The 21,212-nt window shown below is 47.9% G+C and overlaps 1 protein-coding gene across 1 annotated transcript; it reads left to right on the top strand.

Annotated features, from left to right (window-relative positions):
• The first annotated feature begins 2,671 nt into the window (after positions 1-2,671).
• Sdcbp2 (syndecan binding protein 2) lies at positions 2,672-21,167 on the top strand. Its single transcript, XM_051193905.1, has 9 exons — positions 2,672-2,789; positions 12,436-12,508; positions 13,959-14,028; positions 14,757-14,857; positions 17,766-17,924; positions 18,511-18,686; positions 18,767-18,938; positions 20,596-20,687; positions 20,947-21,167. Exons 2-9 carry the CDS (start codon positions 12,455-12,457, stop codon positions 20,999-21,001), a joined length of 879 nt encoding a protein of 292 aa, XP_051049862.1. The 5' UTR covers positions 2,672-2,789; positions 12,436-12,454; the 3' UTR covers positions 21,002-21,167.
• Positions 21,168-21,212: the final 45 nt, after the last annotated feature.

Here is a 21,212-nt window from a genome sequence, read left to right as displayed (position 1 = left end):
ACATACTTCACACTCTCAAATGAAAAGGTCACCACACCATGAGCCACCAGCCCATCAGTCCATATGACTAGACCCTAACAAGTTTATCCTTCCTGTAGCCTTCAGACTTCAGCCGAAGAACTTTGTTTTCATTTGAAATTCCAATTTCAGCTAAAAATGTCAATCTTCAGCTGTCTGTAGATTTTCATAATATACTCCCCAACAATGTCTTATGTTTAAAAACTTAAGGTTTAGGATGTTCACATAACCATTAATTTCTGAAGGGTCTCAAGTTTGCTAAAAGGCTTTTCCAAATAAAGTGGTTCCCCAGAAGGCAGAGGCAGGTGGATCTCTCACATATATGTATGTATGTATGTATGTAGGTGTGTGTGTGTGTGTGTGTGTGTGTGTGTGTGTGTGTGTGTATATATATATATATATATATATATATATATATATATATATGGGGATGTTTCTATTATATAGTTCTGGCTATCCTGGAACTCACTATGTAAGTCAGGCTGGTCTCAAACTCACAGAGCTCTGCCTGCCTCTGCCTCCTGAGTGTTAGGGTTAAAGGCATGCGTCACCACTGCCCTGCTTGCATGGAGGATTCTGAACAAGCCATGGGCTAAGTGTGATGGTCTTAGCAATCAGTGGCTGATTGCTCAGGTCTGCCACAGTACTATTGGGGAGTTTCTAAATGAAATCTGTACATTTAGCCACCAGTGTTTTAAACCTATTAAAATTATTCATGCAACTCTATAAAAAAATCAATCCTGGCCATAGCCCTGGTTCCAGTATTTATTTTGAGAGCATCCTTTGTAGATCTAACATGTAGCCTTTGCTCTCAGAGAACCACAGGTTGAATTTTCAGCGTTTGAGAACATGAGCAACACAAAATGATGATTCCTAGAGTCAGAGGCAAAAGGCCACGTGGACAGGGTGTCACCATTCCTGGATGTGTTCGTTGTGTGGCCCTTTGGGCTGTAGGCTCCTCACAGTCAGGCAGGATCTGCTCTTAGTACAATCCTGCCAGGCTCATCATGGGAACTGTGAAGTGAGCCTGCCTGGCAAGCATCCCTGATACTCACTCCACCCTGAGTAGGTAGGTGACCTGCGTCATTGCTTAGGGGATTGCCTAGCACATGACTCCTGGGCCCCTCCCTAGACAAAGTCATCCAGCCATACCCACCAGGAATTCTTCCTCCTCTTCTGTTTAACTTGACTTGTATATGGTTATTTAATGGGATAAATATACATTTAAAATTTTCAAAATTTAAAGGGCATAAAGGAGCTGGATATGGAGACACAAACCTTAAACATAGCACTTGGGAGGCAGAGGCAGCCAAGACTACATAGAGAGACCCTGTGTCAAAACAAACAAGCAAAACAGAGCCACAACAACAATAAAAAACCAGAGTGACAAAGGAAAAGGAAGAAAGAAACTCTGCCGTACCCCAACACTCCCTCGACACAGCTAGCTCCTTCATTTTCCTTACAGGAAACAATTAAAAAAAAAAAAAAACAACCATGTTTACTGCTATCTTAGGAAAATCATCAGCACAGGTGGCTGGATGGTTCAGTGGGCATTGAGGACCTCACCACCCATGTGAAAGCTATAAATTGCAGGTTACATCTATAACTACGGCACTAGGGATGTAGAGACAGATCCCAGGGGCTTGCTGGAGAGCCAGGTTACCCAAAAATGGTGAGCACTAGGTTCAGAGATCCTGTTTCAAAGACTAAGGTGAAGAGGAATAGAGAGAGGAAGAAGGCAGTGTCAATCTCTGGTCTCTACATGCATACATGGGCCAGTATGCCACATACACTGGACATACACACATTGCACACATGCCCCTGCATGCGCGCGCGCGCGCACACACGCGCATACACACACACACACACACACACACACACACACACACACACACTCCTACCTGCCATGATTGGAACTCATGGGGAAGTACAAACTGAAAAGCTCACCAGGGCTGGAGATATCAGGCTAGCATTTGCTTAGGCATATAAGCCTTGATCCCTAACATCCCAAAGAAGGAATGAACAAGAGAAAGGAGAAAACGAAGAGGGTTGAGAAAAAGTTCGACCTCAGTTCCCATCCAGAGGCACTCTGCATTTGAATATGTCTTACTCAGCTGCTTGCAGGAAAACAAGCTTTTCTGAGGACCTTGATGGTGATTTCTCACAGTCTTACCAGTGTCATGGTTATATTTCCTCTTGGCACCTTCTTACATGATGTACTAATTTTGTCATCTTCCATAGGCTAGTGATTTGTTTAACCAATGTCAAGCATCTGGGATTTCTGGATTGGCTTTATTAGAAGAAACACAGTGGTGGACCCAGAGACTTCACTGTAATACATTTCTAAGATATATACTAGGTTACAAACTATGGCCACTTAAAAAACCCAGGACATGTATCTCACTGCTCTCCAGCCACCTAACTTTTCCCACCGGCAAAGTGAGGCCTCTACAGCCAGTGCTGACTTCCTCATAGGGCCAAGTAGCCCTAGTTTGTACCCATCTCTACAACACCTACTCATATCAGCCATGTGTCCTTAACCCCACCTCTGAATCTAGACTAAGGCAAAGGCCTCATGTGGGCCTGGCGACTGTTCTGTTTACCTAGCCACACAGCCTAACCTCGGCCTATCCCAGTCCACTGTGAGTCAGCTGAACAAGGGGCGGGAACCTCCCTTCCTGGAACAGGAATCCAGCTGGGACACAGGCCACCAACACATCCCAAGAGACTCTGCAGTGCCTGGAGCCAGATTCAGAGCATCTCACCATCAGGTAAGAACAGACTCTGTCTGTATTGGCTGGGACACACAAGACCGTTCGCAACCATTTCTTTCCCTGCCCTGTCCTGTCTTCTAGTCTTTTGAAAACCTTGCTTCACTCTTGGAATGAAATGGGGACAAAGCGTTCCTCTTCTGACCCCAGGCCCAGGCAGGGTTTGAAGGACGATTGGTTTTCTGCACTGGTCTATGCTTCTACCCTCACCTCATATCTATCCCACAACCATTAGCCAGGAGGCCCCAAAGGCTGTGGCTCTCTGATGCTCAGACTTCCCTAGTGGCCCTCTCTTACTCAAGAAAGGCCCAAGTCCTCACCAAGACTTCAAGACCTCCAGGATCTGGTTTCTCTGCTCTCTCCTCTGGTTTCCTTCCTCGGAGTCCTTTGAACAGCTAACTTGAGTCTTGAGGGTCAGGTGTCCCTAGCCACAGAGGACACTCACCTCAGGATATGTGCAGTGACGCTGCCTCCCTGGAATGCTCTCGCCTCTTGCCCACCCTGCCCGCTAAGCTTTTACTCAACTGTCTCTCAGCCCTTCAGAAAGCCTCCTCTAGTCCGTCCCCTATCCCTCCCCAGTTCTTCCCACCACCTGACACAGCCTACAAGGTTTTAGAGCTTTTTAATCCAATGTGAAGTCCCTACCTCAAGGAGTTTGCTCACTTTGTAAAGCTGGCATCCCAAACAGTACCTGGACTTAGGGAAAGCTAAAAAATGCATGTGGGCTGAGCAGACAGCTATTATGGAGTTGCCTATTTGTGCTAGGTACTGTGCTAAATGTTCTCTATGTGTATCTCTTTTAATTAATCTTCTAGTGTCTTGAATAGTCTGTGGTGAAAGTGTTATTACTGTAATTACAACAGAAATGACATAGGGCCTTGCCCATTCTTTGTTCTCACAGTCAGAGGTAGGCAGTAGGTTGGGCCTCCCTCTAAAGTCCCAGCCTCTGCTCTGCCTCCCCTGGTCCTTCACCGGGGGAATAGCATAGATTTCCTGAATCTAGCTCCCTCTAGCACAGTGCAGCCCTGAAAGGAGAGGGCACATGCTGTGGCTTAGCAACAGCCTCCTCCTTGCCGATTCACCAGATCCCTGGGCTAATTTGGCCTTACAGGAGCTATTACTCCACCGCATTAACCCACGCTTGTGTTTTCTGAAGGATGGATGAGTTGTCCACAGGAACAAGTGGGAGTCCCAGAGCTCCAGTAGTTTGGAACAAAGTGTTCTCATTCTTTAAGTTCAAAGATGGGGGCTGATGAGCCCCTTTCCAGCCCTGCTGATTCCACAGGGCCCGACTACTGATACACTGTGGGTGTTATTATTGCTTACAATATGAAGAGGTGTAGAAAGCTCTGGGATGGAAATCTCGAAGGTGTTGTGGGTGAAGGGAAGTACCTCCAGGAGCAAGCACGGGATGGGTTCCCTTGGAAGAAGCCAACAACTTGTAGAGACTGAGCAAACTCTCCCATTGTCACACTGCCTTATGTGAAACTCATTAGGGCTGTAGTTTCCCTTTCCACACCAGTTATCCTTCAAAGGACTTTCTACAGGTGCTAATTCGAAGGATGTTTATCTAGGTGTCAGGTGACATTTCTGGGGAGATGAGAACAAACATCTATTCACTTCAGACAGAACAAATGACAGGCCAACTAAAAGATCCCATGTCTACCGTGGTAAACCAAGGAGTTTAGTGGGCTTGAACAAGCCTGGGTGACTCAAAGGCAGCTCCAACACAAGCCCACTCCAGCTCAGGTGATGACAGCAGACAGCTCCCAGAAGAGTCTTCTCTCCCCTGGCAATTAATTGTTCACTGCTTATATAACCTTGGGGAGGGCTTTGTGATCAGCTTTCTGAGCTTCTCAGAGTCTTGAATGCTTCCTTAGGTTTCTGAGTCCTATAGGCCTCCCACTCCCTTCCGGGAGGGAATATTGTTTCAATTGGGAGGAAATAGCTACCCACTAGGTTTCATAATTCTCTACATCGTCTTTTTCTCCTCTTGCAACTTTATGAAGGCTTGGCACTGGAAATTCACACTGGCTAATGAAATTCACACTGGCTAACGAGGATGACAGGCAAACAAATACACTTTAGGAATTTCACTTTAGGAAATGCAAAAGGCCTGGCTCAGTGCTTCCTAAACGTTTGTGGAATGAATAATGACTAGGGAATACATGAGGTCTAGGGAGAAGAGGTTTGACGATCCTTGGGAGTTGTGTGGTGTAGGATTCAGAGGCAGGCTTAGAACTGGACAACTCACCACATGAACTGTGGATGGCATTCAAGACAAGGAACAGCACTGCCAAAGCACGAAGGCATGGGCTAGCAGGCTGAGTTTTCGAACCAGCAAACAGTTTGCAATGAGTGAGATGCAGTGAGCAGTAAGGACATGCCCACCAGGATTCAGTCATGAAATTTTTAAAGTCTGAGATTAATTTTGATGTCAAGAGCTAGGTATGGCTTCACTAAAAGGTAAAGGCAGGGGCTGAGGGTAACTCCGATTTCTGGCTCAGCCCCCCGGGTATTTGGTGGGGATGCAATCAAGATGTGGGAAAATTTCAAGAAAGTCTCTTGAAGGTAATAAATATCCAAACAGCAGGTGTAACTCAGGCCTGGGCCTCCCTATTCAGGAATAACACACTTTACTTTCATTGGCTTAAACTTTCCATCCTTCACAGTCGAAGGCGAGTCTTCTCCCTCTAGGAGACTTCCTTGCTTTTCCAGATATTTTCCTGCCCCCTACTCCCACCCCGGTGTCCACTGCCTGAGTCCCTTACAAAGGGAGCTCGGTCTGATTTTCTGAGTGATCCCTCAGCCAAGTCCACTTCCCTGCACAGCAGATGTTCAATGGTTCCATCTATGGAGGCCGGTGCCTGTGGGTGAGGGGGGTGCATTTTTAAGTAGGACATGTCAAGAGTCAGGGCCATGCCAGAATCCCGAGAGCGTGGGGAAGAGGGCGACATCAGAGGCAACACCTAGGGATTTGAAGGTGCTTCTAAGTCAAAGGAAGAGGGGATCTCCTTTTCAGAGCGAGCAGCGGAGCGCAGTGTAAACTCTACTCTGCTCTCCTCTCCCACCCATTGCTTCAGCCTTAACGCAGTTTAGTAAGTCAAACGGGGTGACAAGCTACGACCAACAAGGGGCTCTCGGGAGAACCACCGAGTCTCTTCACGTGAGGAAGGCTGCCGAACCCGGCTGGTCTTCCTGTCCGATACTCCGCTGCATTGCTGGACTCTCAATGCCGGAGCCAGAAGGAAACTCGATGTTGGGTACACCATAGTAGCACTCACTGTCTGCAACTGAGCTGCGGTAGGATACCAAGGCGCCTCCGCAACCGCGGGGCATCCTGGGAGCCCTCAGCAAGCAGGCTGCGATGCGCGTGCGCTGTAGGCAAAGCACGCAGGCGCAGGCGAGCGGTACTTTGCCGGAGGTGCAACCCACAGGGGACATGCAGTTTCCGACTGTGTTATGAACCTTGGGATAGCGGAGTGTAGGCGGTTGGGGGTGAGGGCTGGGCAGGGAGCGGTCATGGAACCGTGTAACGTAGGGGCACATAGAAGATGATCTCTGGACAATTGGGACTATCCCGGGAACTCAGTGCGTAAAGTGTGCTGTCTGTGACTACTTGCTCCCATTTCTAAAGAGAAGGGACAGGTTACAGGGTTCATCTTGAGTTACTGCCCAGGCAAGGATGTCTTGTAGTGATGGGAAGAACAGGAGCCTGCTGTAAGGGCAGCGGTGAAAGGGTTTCAGTCTGGTGGCAGTTTCCAGGAAGTGGGCCTCTGAGATTGTTTTCTCTCAGAGGGCAGCTGTAAAATGCATCTGTTCCATTGCTGTACTGTTAGAAAAAGGAAGACAGGTGGCCTCTTAGGTTCATATCTGCACAGTGCATATTCTAGTGACAAAGCATAACTTAGTATATGGTAACTACTGAGCGTTATTTCAAGGATAAAAGCCACCTGAAGGGTGCACTGTAGGGCAGGTCTCAGGCAAAGAGGTCTCTTCCTTTAGCTGGTCTAAAAGGTTAGCATCATACTTGCCCCCTCCTCTTAGGAATTCTTGTGTTGAGATAGTAATTTTTGCCCTGAAGACTAGCCTAGGGCCAAGAACTGCAGCTTACTTCTCCAGCAGCCAGGCAGGCAACGAAAATCAGCAAAGGGCTGGTTGGGTACTTGAGCAGCAGGGATGTAGATACAACCCTTCTACAATGGAGTCATGGCTATGTTATTTACCTTGCCCATTGTTTCACATTTTCTTCAGAACAAATTAGCAATGAATTTCCTATTTTCAGATTTTGTAATGCTAGCTCAGGTTCATGTCAGAGAGGAGGGGATGCAAGTAGATGGATTGGGGGGGGTGTTGGTTGGGTTTGGGAAGAAGGTGACAAAATACGCTTCAGGAATGAACTTTGTTAGGGGAAAGAGCCTCGAGACCACAGGAGCCATGAGCAGGCCTTGATGGGGGACAGCACTAAGAAGGGATGGTGTCGTCTAGCCGAGACAACATGTTTATGCACAGGAGAGGCTTCCATTTGAAACCTGGAGAGGAGCTGCATTAAGAGAGAGAGCTTAGAGTTAGCTGTCATAGAACAAGGGGAAGGGGAGCTGTGGAAGGTATTTGCGCTTTATATCCTTGCAGAGAATGGCAGAAAGTGCCACATCACATGATTTAGTATAGGAGAGAGGATATGACAAGGGACACGGAGGAGCCAGGTTCTGGGTAAAACCACAAGTCAAACTGAAGGATCTGGTCCCTTAGAGTGGTCATCTTAAAGGGGCAGGCACATGATCTGACAATTCATATTTAAGGGACTACGCAGTATTGAGACACAAAAGGTGGAGGCTAGGGAGATGGTTCAGCAGTCAAGGGCACTGGCTGTTCTTCCAGAGGACCCAGGTTCAATTCCCAGCACTCACGTGGCAGCTCACAACTCCAGTTCCAGAGTACCCAACACCCACATACAGATATCACATGCAGGTAAAACACCAAAGCACATAATAAATACAAAGACTCAAAAAGTCTTGGTTCCATTCCTAGGAGGGTGTGGTCTTGAAAACCAGAATTTTGCTTTACAAGGGAAAGAGTAGAAGGACCACATATATTGCCTCTGGCATATTATTGCATTCCTCCATGCACAGGGTTTGAGAGGTCCTTCGGCCAACGAGAAGGCTCTTTTGGGACTCCCAATCTAACAAAATAACAGGACAAGTAGAGTCAACTACAAGACTAATTTAAACAGGGTTAAGGACATAGGGGTAGCACTACAGTGTGGGCAAGTCAGAGCAGGCTTCCTATGAGAAGGAGTCTATGGTTTTAGGTTTGAGAATTACTTGGAATGAGCTTGGTAAGGAACAGGGATTGTGATCCAGATAGTATGCCAGACGGGGGACTACCACTCCAAGGATGAGAGACGAGAGATCAACATCCAATTCCAGTATCTGAAAGTCTGTTGCACTGTTGGAAGTAGGGACTAAGAGAAGAGCACATGGAATGATGGGGACCTAGGAAATAAGGTCAAAATAGTAAACAAAAGTCTATTGGAACTCAATGCCAATGAATAAAATAGCCTGGGTGTAAAAAGGCAATGGAGAGTAGCAGGGCCATGCACACTGGATTCAATGGATGTTTAGCTGAAGCTTCAGTTGCCAAAGCTTGCATGCTTTTTTTTTTTTTCCTTCTTTCCAGGATCAGTCAGAAACTGTTAGGGGTAGCATCAGCAATTCTGCATTTAAGCAACAGATTGTTAATATTCTGCAATGTCAAACACAATTTCTTTACATTTGACCCTTGGGCCACCAATTCCATTCCAGAGAAGGTTCAGGAAGCCCTTGTAGGCCATTTTAGGAAATACAGGCTAGGTTCCAGGGGAGCAACGTGTGTGTGTGTGTGTGTGTGTGTGTGTGTTGGCTTTTTTCATGTCAACTTGACACATGCTAGGGTCATCTGAGAGGAGGGAACCTCTGTTGAGAAAATGCCTCCATAAGAGCTGGCTGTAGGCTGAGCAGTGGTGGCACACACCTTTAATTCCAGCACTCCAGAGGCGGAGGCAGGTGAATCTCTGTGGATTTGAGGCCAGCCTGGTCTACAGAGTGAGTTCCAGGACAGGCTCCAAAACTGCAGAGAAACCCTGTCTCACAAAACCAAAAATATCTGACTGTAGACAAGCCTGTAGAGCATTTTCTTAATTAGTGGTTGGTTTGAGGGCCCAGCCCATTGTGGGTGGGGTCACTCCTGAGATGGTGGTCCTGGGTGCTGTAAGAATGCAGCCTGAGCAAGTCATGAGTAGCAGCCAGTAAGTAGCGCTCCTACATGGCCTCTACGTCATGTAGCTCCTGCCTCCAGGTTCCTGTTCAGTTTGAGTTCCTGCCTTGGCCTCCCTCAGTTCAATGGACTGTGATTCAGAACATGTAAGTCCGAGAAACCCTTTCCTCCCAAGTTGCTTTTGATCACAGTGTTTCATGACAGCAATAATAAACCGAGGCAGAGATTGGCACCAGGGTTGTGGGGTGTTGCTGTAGTCCACCTTACTATGTTGTTTTGGGGAGGATTGTGGAAGGACTTTGGACTTGAGCTGGAAAAGCCATTGAGAGTTGAAAGCTTGGTGAGCCATTGTGAGAATTCAGGAAATCTGAGGATGGTACTGAAAGCAGTGAAGATGATGGAAGTCTGGCTTGCGAAGTTTCAGAGAGTAGCAAAGGCCCTCCTGGGGCCGTTTGATATTTTGATTTAAGAATCTGTGGTTCTTGTCAGCTGGAGCTAATTAGAGACCAATGCCACTGAAGTGAAACCATCACTTTACTGGCACAATCGATGCTGATCAGCTGGGGCTGAGAAATTAATGGCGATTGAGAGAGACCAGCATGGGTCAGGTGAAATCTGGGAAGTGTTTCCTGAGAGTCAGCACACAGAAGCTGGATTCGAGGCTCAGTCAACATCGTACCAGTGCTGGCAGCTGGACTCAGTAGTTCTGCCCAGCTGGTACTGCTTTTGAAGATATGAGGAGGCCATGGAAAGCAGCACTCTACCAAGGCCTCTGTATCAGCTCCCGCCTCCAAGAGGCAGGGGGGTTTAAGCAAAGCCACAGCATCCTGGCGTCATGCTTAAAAGGTCGGGTGGCTACTGTCTGGGGAGCAGAGAAGGAGGTCATGGCCTATTTAGGGGATGCCGAGGTACTGATTAGGGGCCAAACAGTGAAAGAGGTCTCTATGGCAGGGATATGGTTGAGAAGGACTTGCTAATGCCTGAGAGGGATGGTGGGGATGGTAGTTAGGGAGGACATGGGTTGGGGCAGCAAGTACAGAAGGAGAGTGACTCAATGAGAATGCCCTCAGTGCTCTGTGTGTGTCATGCAGGGTCATGGGGCTGGTTTTCACACATCATGTACTGCCTAATCTGTTCCCTATGCCACCTCCTGGCATTCCTGTTATATGAGGACAAGAAGGACATACCTTGGCCATTAATAGTAGTGAGCTGGGATGACACAGGACAACTGATGAGTTCAAGATAGATGTATATATAGCTCAGAGTCTGTCCCGGTGGCAGGGACCAGTGTGACAGGGCAGTGACCTCTAGGTTAGGAGGCAGGTCCAGCAAGGGGGAGGTGACAGGGAGGCAGGGTGGGGCATCCAGCTAGAGTGGCCTACCTAGCATAGGGCAGGGAGTATGATAGAGCCCGGGGTTGAAGGTGACTGCACTAGACCCAAGATAAGTGATAAATGGGTGTTTATTGGGGAACACTTATACATGAAAACACAAAGAACCACAGGAGCATTTCTCTGTCCTTCCTACCGGATCGGCTGACTCACCAGAAAGAGCATGCAAACAGAAGCCATGCCTCAAACTTCCCTCCTTCTACTTCTGTCCACCTGAAGCCACACCCAAAGGGGTGTGGCCACCATTACAGGTTCACAGACAAGATGCCTACAAGGAGTTACTGTGTAAAGGGAGGAACCCAGAAGTGCAAATTTCCCGACAGTTCACTTAGGGAGGGAATGGCGTCTTCACTTAGAGGTGCTGCGGATTCTCAGGCGGGGTGATGATGTGTGGGTGCATGCTCTGCCCCTGCACTTCCTCCTGTGGAGCAGGGTTGTACTGAGTGCCCCAGCTTGTGCATTTGTGGGAGGGAGGCTTGTGGTGCTGGAGTGGAGCCTCCAGTGTGCTTTGTAAACCACTGGGCTCTTCCCTTAATGGACTCTATCTAACTTGTTTTTGATGCCACGGAGCCCACATTGAGAAACTTTGAATCTTTAGAGATTTTGGATTTTTAGGAGACCTTGGATTTTTAAAGAGACTACACTTTTTAAAGTGTTTGGATTTGGGGCCAGGCAGCAGTGGCTCATGCCTTTAATGCCAGCACTCGGGAAGCAGAGGCAGGAGGATCTCTGTGAGTCTGAGACCAACCTGGTCTCACGGAGCAAGTGCCAGGACAGGCTCCAAATCTACACAGCAAATCCTGTCTCGAAAAACCAAACCAAACCAAAACAACTCCCCCCAAAACAAAAACAAACAGACAAACAAACAAAACAACAAAAATGTTTGGATTTGTAAAGACTGATTGTAATATTAATGTTAGTATGAGATCTTGAGGATAACAAGAAATGAGTTGGGGCTGTTATGTCATGAACCCTGGGCTCAGGCTCACTCTCCTGAAAGTGGGGGGTGCAGAAGCCATCAGGGCCAACAGAGTGGGCATCCTGGGTGAGGTTCTGGCCTGGGCCTGAGAAACAACATGGAGTGTTGCTTAGTAAGTGGTGTGTTTGTGTGTCAAGTTGTCAAGGGGCCAATTGTACTGGCTAGTTTTTATGTCAGTTTGACACAAGTAGAGTCAAAGGAAGGAACCTCAATTGAGAAAATATTCCATAAGATCCAGCCATAGGTAGGTCTGTAGGACATATTCTTAATTGACATGTTGTTTTGCCACCCCTGGGGTGGTGGTTCTGGGTTCTACAAGAAAGCAGGCTGAGGCCATGAGGAGCAAGCCAGTAAGCAGCACCTCTCTATGGCTTTTGCATCAGTTCCTGCCTCCAGGTTCCTGCTCTGTTTGCGTTCCTTTTGGTGATGAGCAGGTGTATGAAAGTGTGCGTGAAGTAGACCCTATCCCCCTAGATTGCTCTGGTCATGGTGTTGCATCATAACAACCCTACCTAAGACAGATAGTAGACTGGAACTGAAACACTTGGGATGGAAGGAAGGGGTTGGGAGGGTTTCTAGAGTCTCCTGCCTTTCTGTTTAAATGCTAAGTCCCAACCTGCTTGTGGTTGTGAGTGATGCTGTCCCAGCTCCCAGCCGCACCTGGTATGCAACAGCTGATCTATGTGCACCTGCTGGACTGGATGAGGAAACCTCACTAGTTCATCTGATCTTCGACACATGGCCCTTGACCCTGTCTGTTGTTCTGGGTGGCCCACTAGGTTTGGTTTCTGAGGTCCAGGGTCAGTCAGATGTGGATATTTGTGGGTGGAGATTATGAGTGTGAGAACCAGACAGACTGGTGTAAATCTTGGCTCCTCCTGTCTAATGGCATAGTAACTCCTGGTGATGGTCTTATAGTGCTGTGGGGCACAGCGGGTGGCAGGAGGCAGCTGTCCTGCCTTTTTTTTTTTTAAGGATGGGAGGGGACTCCTCATCCTTCTTCACCCTCTATGCTCTGCAGGGTGCTTCGAGGAGCAGTTATGTCTGTCCTGTACCCTTCTCTGGAGGACCTAAAGGTGGGCCAAGTCATCCAGGTAAGGAACCAAGCTCCATTTGCCTAGAGCCCCTTATGGTGGCCTTGGGAATTAACCATAGTATCTAAGGCCTGTCTTGGATGATGCTGGGTAGTGGGAGCCCTTGGGAATCCCTTGGAAGCCCTGGGACTAAGTGTAGAGGCTGATGCAGTGGCTGTCAACCTGTAAGTCATGACCCCTTTGGGGATTGAATGACCCTTTCATGGGTTGTCTAAGACCACTGGCAAATACAGATATTTATATTACAATTCATAACAGCAGCAAAATTATAGTTATGAAGTAGTAAGAAAAATAATCTTATGGCTAGAATCACAACATAAAGAACTGTATTAATGGTCTTAGCATTAGGAAGGTTGAGAACCGCTGGGATGATGGATAAAGGGAGAATCCAGGAGTCAAGGCCTGTGGAGAAGTAGAAAAACAAACCAGCCACAGTCATGTGGGTTCTGGCACTTCCCCATCCTCTGAAGGAACACACCAGGTGCCAGCCAGTTTCCCCAGGAAACCCAGGGTATGGACTCAGACTGATCAGCCCCAAACAGCCTTTCCCACCTCTACCCCATCCCCTCTGCGTTCCCACAAATCTTTGGGAATTTTGGCCTTTTTCCATGAGAACTTGGTTGAGAGTTGGGCTTTCATGCTTTAGCTGCCATGAGCAGAAAATAGTTGGTCACAGGCCCCAGAGAACTTTCTGCCAGAAAGATGCATGTCCAAAGAGACCACATTAAAAAAGAAAAGATTTGCTTATTTTTATACTTGTGTATATGCTTTCCCTGCATGGGTGTATATGTACCATGTGTTTGCTCAGTGCCCACAGAGGCCCAAAGAGGGTATCAGATCCTCTGAAACTGAAGTTATAGATGGTTATGAGTTGTGATGTGGGTGCTGGGGACTGAGCCCCTGGGAACAGTGCCCTTGACTGCTGAGCCCCATCTCTCTAGCCCTAAGAAGCCACTTTTTAAAAGGATAGCATTTTGATTTTTATCTCACTACACTTTGTGGCTATACATTTTCATTGGGTACATGTGACATTTCAACCCATGTACACACTATACTTGTCAGATTGGGTGGGGCGGGGGCTGACACATCCATCCATCCATCCATCCATCCCTTCAGTTCTTTAGGCTTGGAATACTTAATCACCTCTCAGCTAGTTATTTGAAATATTAATCATTGCTGGATGTGCATCACAGTTGCCCTCTGTGCTGTAGAACATCATCCATTTAGCTCTGGTGTGCATGAGCACATGCAGAATTTGACTTTCTATACCTGGCAGATGCACATACATATGTAGAGGCTAATTTACATACGGTCTGGAGCATTGATGGTTCCAGGGCACCAAACCACCACAAGCTGCAATCATACTCAATGCTCAAGAGTCCCTGCCTCAGGGAGTCCCAGGTGCCAAGAGTCCCAGCTAGAGCCGAGCAACACTCCATGTTCTTTTCAGGCCCAAGCCAGAGCCTCACCCAAGTTGTCTACTCCATCGGCTCCGATAGCTTCTGCACCCCCACTTTCAGGTGAGTGAGCCTGACCCCAGTGTCATGAAAGCTCCAACTCCATCACACCCCCAGCACTGCTGGGCCTCTCACCAGGCATGCAAGGTGATTTGAGTCTCCTTTGCCTGCCTCTCCTGGGTGTGTGCATTAAACTGACCCTGAGGAAGTGGCCCAGCATTCTGGCTACTTCTCAATGCCCATTTGTAGTTGTCGCTTTGTTGGGGCTCATGCATGGTTAACCTTCACCCTTTGAGGAAACATTGGAGAAAATGACATAGTGAGGCAGGAACTGCCCGATTTGGTGCCGCCATAGGCAGACCATCTGGGAGACCAGATCTTGAAGTAGCCCTTATAGAAGCCCATAGCAATCTTGGGTTAGTCCTATGAGAGAAGCTTAAACTAGGGCCCATGGTCCCCCTTTTCAGTGCTCTGCTGTCTCCCTGAGCTGCTCTCCACCGTGGCCTGTGGTCCCTGGTAGTCTTGTACCTACTCTGGCTTTGTGTCCTGTCCCACTGGTGCCGAAGCAAGCAGAACTGAGTACTTGTGTGGTACAGGATGCTCTCAGTGACTGGGGCTGCTCCTAGACAAAGGTGCCTCAAGCCTTTGGCAGACCTGGCCCATGCCACTGGCAAGCATCCCTAGGATGCACAGGGGATAGGTGTTCTTGGTGAAGTTTTTCAACTTCACTGGGTCCCTGAGTGGCTCTGTACAAGCCCCTGAGTGATCCCTTCCCTCTTCTTTACCACCAGAGCTGTACCCAAACTTGGCAGAGCTGGAGAGTTACATGGGGCTGTCCCTCTCGAGCCAAGAAGTCCAGAAGAGCCTACCTCAGATTCCAGATGGTGACAATGTAGGTATTTGTCTCCTGCCTCAGGTGACCACTAAACATCCTACCTCTTGGTCTTGCCATTTTAAAAGGTGTGTGTGTGTGTGTGTATGTGTGTGTGTGTGTGTGTGTGTGTGTGTGTGTGCATGCCTGCTCATATGTGCATGTGTGTCAACCCAGCCACTCTTACAGTAATTGGGGCCCAGATGCACTCACCCTAAATTATGATGGGCTTTTTTTTTTCAGGGGTATAGTCTCACTGTGTAGCCTTGACTGTCCTGAAACTGGCTATGTAGACCAGGTAGCTTCAAACTCATAGAGATACCTGTCTCTATCTTCCAAGTACTGGAATTAGAGACATGCACCATCACTCCTGGATTTTTTGTTTGTTTGTTTGGCTGGTTTTGTTTTTGTTTTTTTTTTTTTTTTTGAGACAGGTTTCTTTGTGTAGTCCTGGCTGTCCTTGAATTAGTTCTGTAGACCATACTGCCTCTATTTCCTTAGTGCTGTGATTAAAGGCATGCACCAGATCTCCTAGATAATTTTGAAAAAGACTTATTTTATTTTTATGTACATGATTGTTTTGCTTGTGTGTATGTGTACTACATGTGTGGTTGGTACCCGAGGAAGCCCGAAGAGGGTGTCAGGTTTCTAGAACTGGTGTTATAAAAGGTTGTTAGCCACCATGTAGATGCTGGGAATCAAGTCTTGGTCCTCTGCAAGAGCAACAAGTGCTCTTAACTGCTGAGCTATCTCTCTAGCTCCTTACTCAACATTTTCTATTATTGTAGTTACTTTCAACTTTTTTTTTTTTAAAAAATAGTTGGTTCGTGATAACTTGCTAAGATAGGAAGTCTATTTCATGACCATAGTAGCAAGACCAATAGTTTACACTAGTAAAGTGTGTGTTGGTAGCCGCCCTCCTCAGGAAGCTCTCCTATCCCTTTGCGGTCACGCCTCCTCCCTCCTCCCCTAACTCCTGGCAACCTTCTCATCTTCCATCCCTTACTCCACCCCCTTTCTATTTCTTTGGCAGTACTGGGAACCTCATGGGTATTAGGGTGTTCTAGCACTGCGTCACACTCCCAGCCTTGTCTTCTGTCTGTATAATCTTATTATTTCAGGGTGTTATATAAGCAGAAACCAGAAACTAGGACTCTTTTAGGGTGTTGTATGTATGTGTTAGTGGTGTGTCTGTGTGTAGACTAGGATTGATGTCTTGCTCTGCCTCTTTCCACCTTTATTTTTTGAGACAGCGTCTTTCCCTGAAACTGAAGCTCATTGATTTGGCCAGACTGGGTAATGAATGGCAGGGATCTTTCTGTCTTTGTCTCCCCAGCTCCCCAGCACTGGAGCCATAGATACATGGTCACATACCCAGCCTTTTATGTGGATTCTGAGAATCTGAATTCAGGTTCTCATGCATGCACAGCTGCCACTTCTTACCTGCCAAGGGAAATTTTACACTTTCTTACTATTATATACAGAGTTGCTGTGTAAAGGCTTTTATATGGATACAAGCTTCCATTTTGACATAATGGGGTGGAATTTGCAATTGCTACACAATATGATAAATCTGCAATAGAAACCCTAGCTAAGACAACTTTATAATTAAATTTAATCATATTTTTGGAAAAGGTGTAATTTATGTCATGTCTCCTATTATTGCCCGGGCCATCCATTACCTTAGTGGATCTTGTTGAGATAACCCCATCCCCCTCAACTGATCTTGACTACAGGCAGTTCTTCCAATGGTAAGGATCTCTCTGGATTTCTTAGTTGATTGTTGACTGAGGGGTCTCATACTTGCTGCCTTGGTATTATGGCAAGAGAAGCCTCGAAGTGTCTGTGCAGTTCTTCACATCTTGTTCTTTTTGTTTGAATCAGTTTCACTATTCACATTCCGTTGCCTCTCTACCTAAAGCTAGATTACCTAAAGCTAGCTACCAAAAGAGCTCGTAGAGAACTATGATAGAAATGTGCTGGTCGGTGCATTGAGGATTTGACAGGTTTACCAGCTCTTCCAGTGCATACAGGAAAACTGTTTGCTTAGGTCTTTGTTAATCAGGTCTTTGTTTAATCAGGATTTGTGTCATCTTTGGTATACAATGTCTGCACATGTCTTGTTAGATTCATACATATCTCATTTTTCTATTTTTAAATCAGGGTGGAGATAAGCAGTTGAGTCTCACTCTGTTGTTTGAGCTGACTTCCAGCTCCTGGGTTCAAATGGTTCTCTTGTCTCAGCCTCCTTGGTAGCTAAGACTGCAGATGTATGCCACCATGCCCAACATAGTTGATTTCTATATGGCAGCTCTCTAGGACTTTGAATGTTTGTCTTCATTTACTTATAGCTAGGAATTTGTTTTTAGATTTCTATGGATATTCTAGTAGACCATTTATCAACAGAACTAACTATATCTCCTTTCTCTCCTGGGTGCCTTTTCCCATTTTCTTGCCCCCCCCTGTCTTGTATCTGAGACTAGAGATCCCTTTCTGTCTCCTAGGAGGAACCATTTGTTAATTTTTATTTTTGGTCCAGGACAAAGTCAAACCTAGCCTTTCATTTTCCATGGCTATTTCCACTATTTGATGTGAAAATGTCTTTGTTTTAAGTAGATCTTCTCTTGATTTTCATTTCCTTTAGAAAATAAAGGGACCCCTTCTTGAACCCAGCTTCCCTTTCTCTCATGTTTAGGGTATGGATTTTGATGCCCTCTAGTGGCATCATCAAGCTCTATTCCCTCTTAGCTTCTGTAAAGTTTGTTGTGTGTGTGTGTGTGTGTGTGTGTGTGTGTTTGTGTGAAGGGGGAGGGGAGGCGGGGGGGGGGACTCAGGAACTGTTCCATCCTCTTATGCCACCCTAGAGCCCAGAGGTTCTTGGGGCATGGGCCCCAGGTGCTTGGCTGACTCCCCACTACTGGGTCCGCAGATGGTGGTCACCAGTCCTGGGCATGGCCAGGTTATAGCACCAGTCTCTGGGAACAACCTGGGTGTGTTACGTGCAGAGATTAAGCCTGGGGTGCGTGAGATCCACCTGTGCAAGGACGAGCGTGGCAAGACTGGACTGCGCCTGCAGGCTGTTGACAAGGTAAGCAAGATCTGCGGAGGAGGCCCTGGAGGACAGTGTGCCCCTCTGGTGCTAAGTACCACTTGTCACAGCCCCAGGGATACAAGCTGCCTTTAGGACAGTTTCCCAGCAGTCTGAGATGGCCTAGTGTATAGGAGCCTCCTCTCCCAGGTCTCAGAGAGCCTCTGTCCACAGTAAGAAAGGTTCCAAGCAGGCACCTTAATACCCGAGGCCTCAAGCTGTGCCTGGTTGTAGCAGGGGTCCTCTTTCAGTCCCATACAAGGCTCTTTTTACACAGAGCCCCCATTTCCTGTGCCCCAACTCGCATGGGCCTGGCTTCCTGATGACTGTAGAGAAAGTCAGCCAGATTCCTTTGGGAAGGGTGGTACAGGAGAACTGATTGTGATGCTGAAATCCTGATTCAGCATCCTCTGGGTGGTCTGGTGTGTTTCCTCCTCCAGGAATATAGCTGTAACCTGTATATCTCCCTGCAGATCTTAGGTCCCACCATGCTTTAAGCTCACAGGATAAGAGGGGAAGACCATCTTAGAGGAGGGGCCTGGTCTCGGGCAGCCAGGGGTGCTGACTCTGGAGTTTTGCTTCCCAGGGCCTTTTTGTACAGCTGGTCCAGGCCAACACCCCTGCATCCCTCGTGGGGTTGCGCTTTGGGGACCAGATCCTGCAGATTGATGGGTGTGACTGTGCTGGGTGGAGCACATACAAAGCTCACAAAGCGTTGAAGAAGGCATCAGCAGAGAAAATCACCATGATTGTTCGAGACAGGTCAGTAGCCAAGTCCCAGCATCCTCCCTGCCTGGCCCTAGCCACACCAGCAAGCCCAGCTTACTGTCACTGTCTTCCAGGCCATTCCAGCGGACTGTCACTATGCACAAGGACAGCTCAGGCCAAGTTGGCTTTTTCATCAAGAAGGGGAAGATTGTATCTGTGGTAAAGGGAAGCTCTGCAGCCCGTAACGGACTTCTCACCAACCACTATGTGTGTGAGGTGAACGGACAGAACGTCATTGGGTTAAAGGTAGGCAGCGGTATAGCTCTGCCGGGAAATGCAGGCGCTGTGCAGACGGTGGGGGCAGGCATGCTCCTGCCTGCAAAGGCTGTAGAACCAGCCAGAGCTTCAACATACCCAAGCTAAGGTGGATGGGGGCTTTCGTATGACTGTGTGTGGAGCTCTGAGCAGTGTCAATCAGAATGAGTAGGTGCCCAGTAAGAGTTCATTCTAGTTACTAACATGCAAGATGGGCCAGTGGGGTAGCATAATGTGTGAGGACATGGACTCCCAGGTGGCTGCTGGCCACGAGGACACCTCCTCCTCTGTGTGACATTTCTCATTAGATGCTGGTCACATTCAGTAATGGGGTTTCCTTTAGAAAACTGTGACTTGGACCTCCATTTCTGGCCTTGGCTTATTCAGAGAGGGCAGGTGAATTCTATTTCTACAATGCAAGAAGGTACACACAGCTTTAGGCCCGTGCTGTAGATGCTCAAAGAGAGGTTCTTCTGGGAATGGGCAGTAATGAGCTGTGGTTTGAGACTTGAACAAGTGAGGGCGACCCTGTCCTGACCCATGCCACTACAGTGGGAGTACCTCTCCACCAGATGGTGCTCATGGGGCAGGTGGTGGCACCTCACTCCACAGTGGGCACAAGCCACTCATGTGTCTGCTTCCTTGTCCCAGGCAGTCTCCCTTCACCTTCTGTGGAGACTTGTTCTAGTGGCTGTACTACTGTGGCCAGGAAGTTGTATGTTTGAGATCCCTCCTGGCCAATCTGCTCCCATTACTCTGTGACTAAGTATACCAAGCAAAAGGCCACCATCATCACCGCTTGAAAAGCTGACTGCAGTAATGCTGCTCCTGAGCACCTAGGGATTGATTGCTTCTTTGAAAAGAAAACAGTCCGTTCATAATTCTGAGTGTAGCTGTGCTCGGATGTGGGTCATATATCTGCACAGATGGTCCAAGGTATCACTGTGAACTTACAGGTTCAGTAAGAGACCATCAGGTACCAGGTCTTCACTCTTGAGCAGTGCCTGGTAGGTATGCCTTTTTAAGATCAGTTATCTATCAGAGTTGGTGGCTATCACTAGTCCTATAGGGCAACTGTTCCATTTATTCTGGAACAACTAAGAAAGCACAGAATCAGATTTTATATGTATGCAAAATGACATTCATCAGGGCCTGAGCAGAGACCAGAGGCTCATTACCACAACTGTAGTCGATTGACTGGTGGACACTGTTTCCATGGCAATTGTCTATTCTCTTCATGATCTTACTAGTCATCGAGGAGAGGATCCATGTGACTGGCTTGGGCTGGTGAGCCATCAGGAGCCTGAGAACGCAGGTGGACCCAGTGTCTTCCACAGGAGCCCAGGTGTAACTGGGGCCAGCGAAGTTGGCCGAGGCTGGAGAATCACATTTATGGGGCAGTGCCATAAGGTCCACATGGCTGGCCTTCAGGAATGGGAGGCCAGTGCCATGCTCCTTTGATTTTTGCCAATACTCAACTCAGAGGAAGGATACCCCAGCTGAGATGTCCAGGGTCCCAGGCAGCCAGCTGCTGCAGGCAGGTGTGAAGTATAGGTGGTACCCTCTAGCATCAGCCATGCTGAGCTACCAGTCAGATGGCCATGCTACTCCTGTTCCTCCAAATGACCAACCACTTCCCCCTCTTCAGGACAAAAAGATTACAGAGATTCTGACCACAGCTGGAAATGTCATCACGCTGACCCTCATTCCCACTGTGATCTACGAGCATATGGTCAAAAAGTAAGGCTATTAACCTGACCTCTGCACTTTGCTTCCTCTCCACTCCTATGTCCTGGCAGCCTCGGTACTGACCCGGGGCAAAGGTCTGCTCTGCTCTGTCTTTGACTCTTCTTCAGTTCGTGATAGCCAGTGGCTTCTCATGACTTGAAATCCTCAGAAGTGGGGGCTGAATGCAGGCCCCGTGGGGTGCACAGGCAGGGATGGGGATGAAGGAAGATGAGCTGCCAGTTTCAGCCACTGTTATTGTTGTCCTGTCTAGGTTGTCCCCATTGCTGCTTCATCACACCATGGACCACTCCATTCCAGACATCTGAAGTCACAGCCCAGGCCCCCTGCCACCCTGCAGCAATCCTCAGATGACAGGTTGCAGCTGGCTTGCTGCTTGGGTCTGGGTACTGCAGGGGCATGACCCAGGCGGATGCCTATTGAATGAGTCTGTCATGGCTGTTTTCAGGCCTCCTTGGGTCCTGACTCCTAGCTGTGTGTGCTGAGGTTCAGGTGGGACTCAGGCATTTGGTGCTCTGT

The sequence above is a fragment of the Phodopus roborovskii genome, unplaced genomic scaffold (assembly GCF_943737965.1).
Source record: "Phodopus roborovskii unplaced genomic scaffold, PHOROB, whole genome shotgun sequence".
NCBI classification, from domain to species: domain Eukaryota; kingdom Metazoa; phylum Chordata; class Mammalia; order Rodentia; family Cricetidae; genus Phodopus; species Phodopus roborovskii.
The sequence above is the reverse complement of the archived record's forward strand: the minus strand, read 5'-3'. Positions and strand labels throughout refer to the sequence as shown.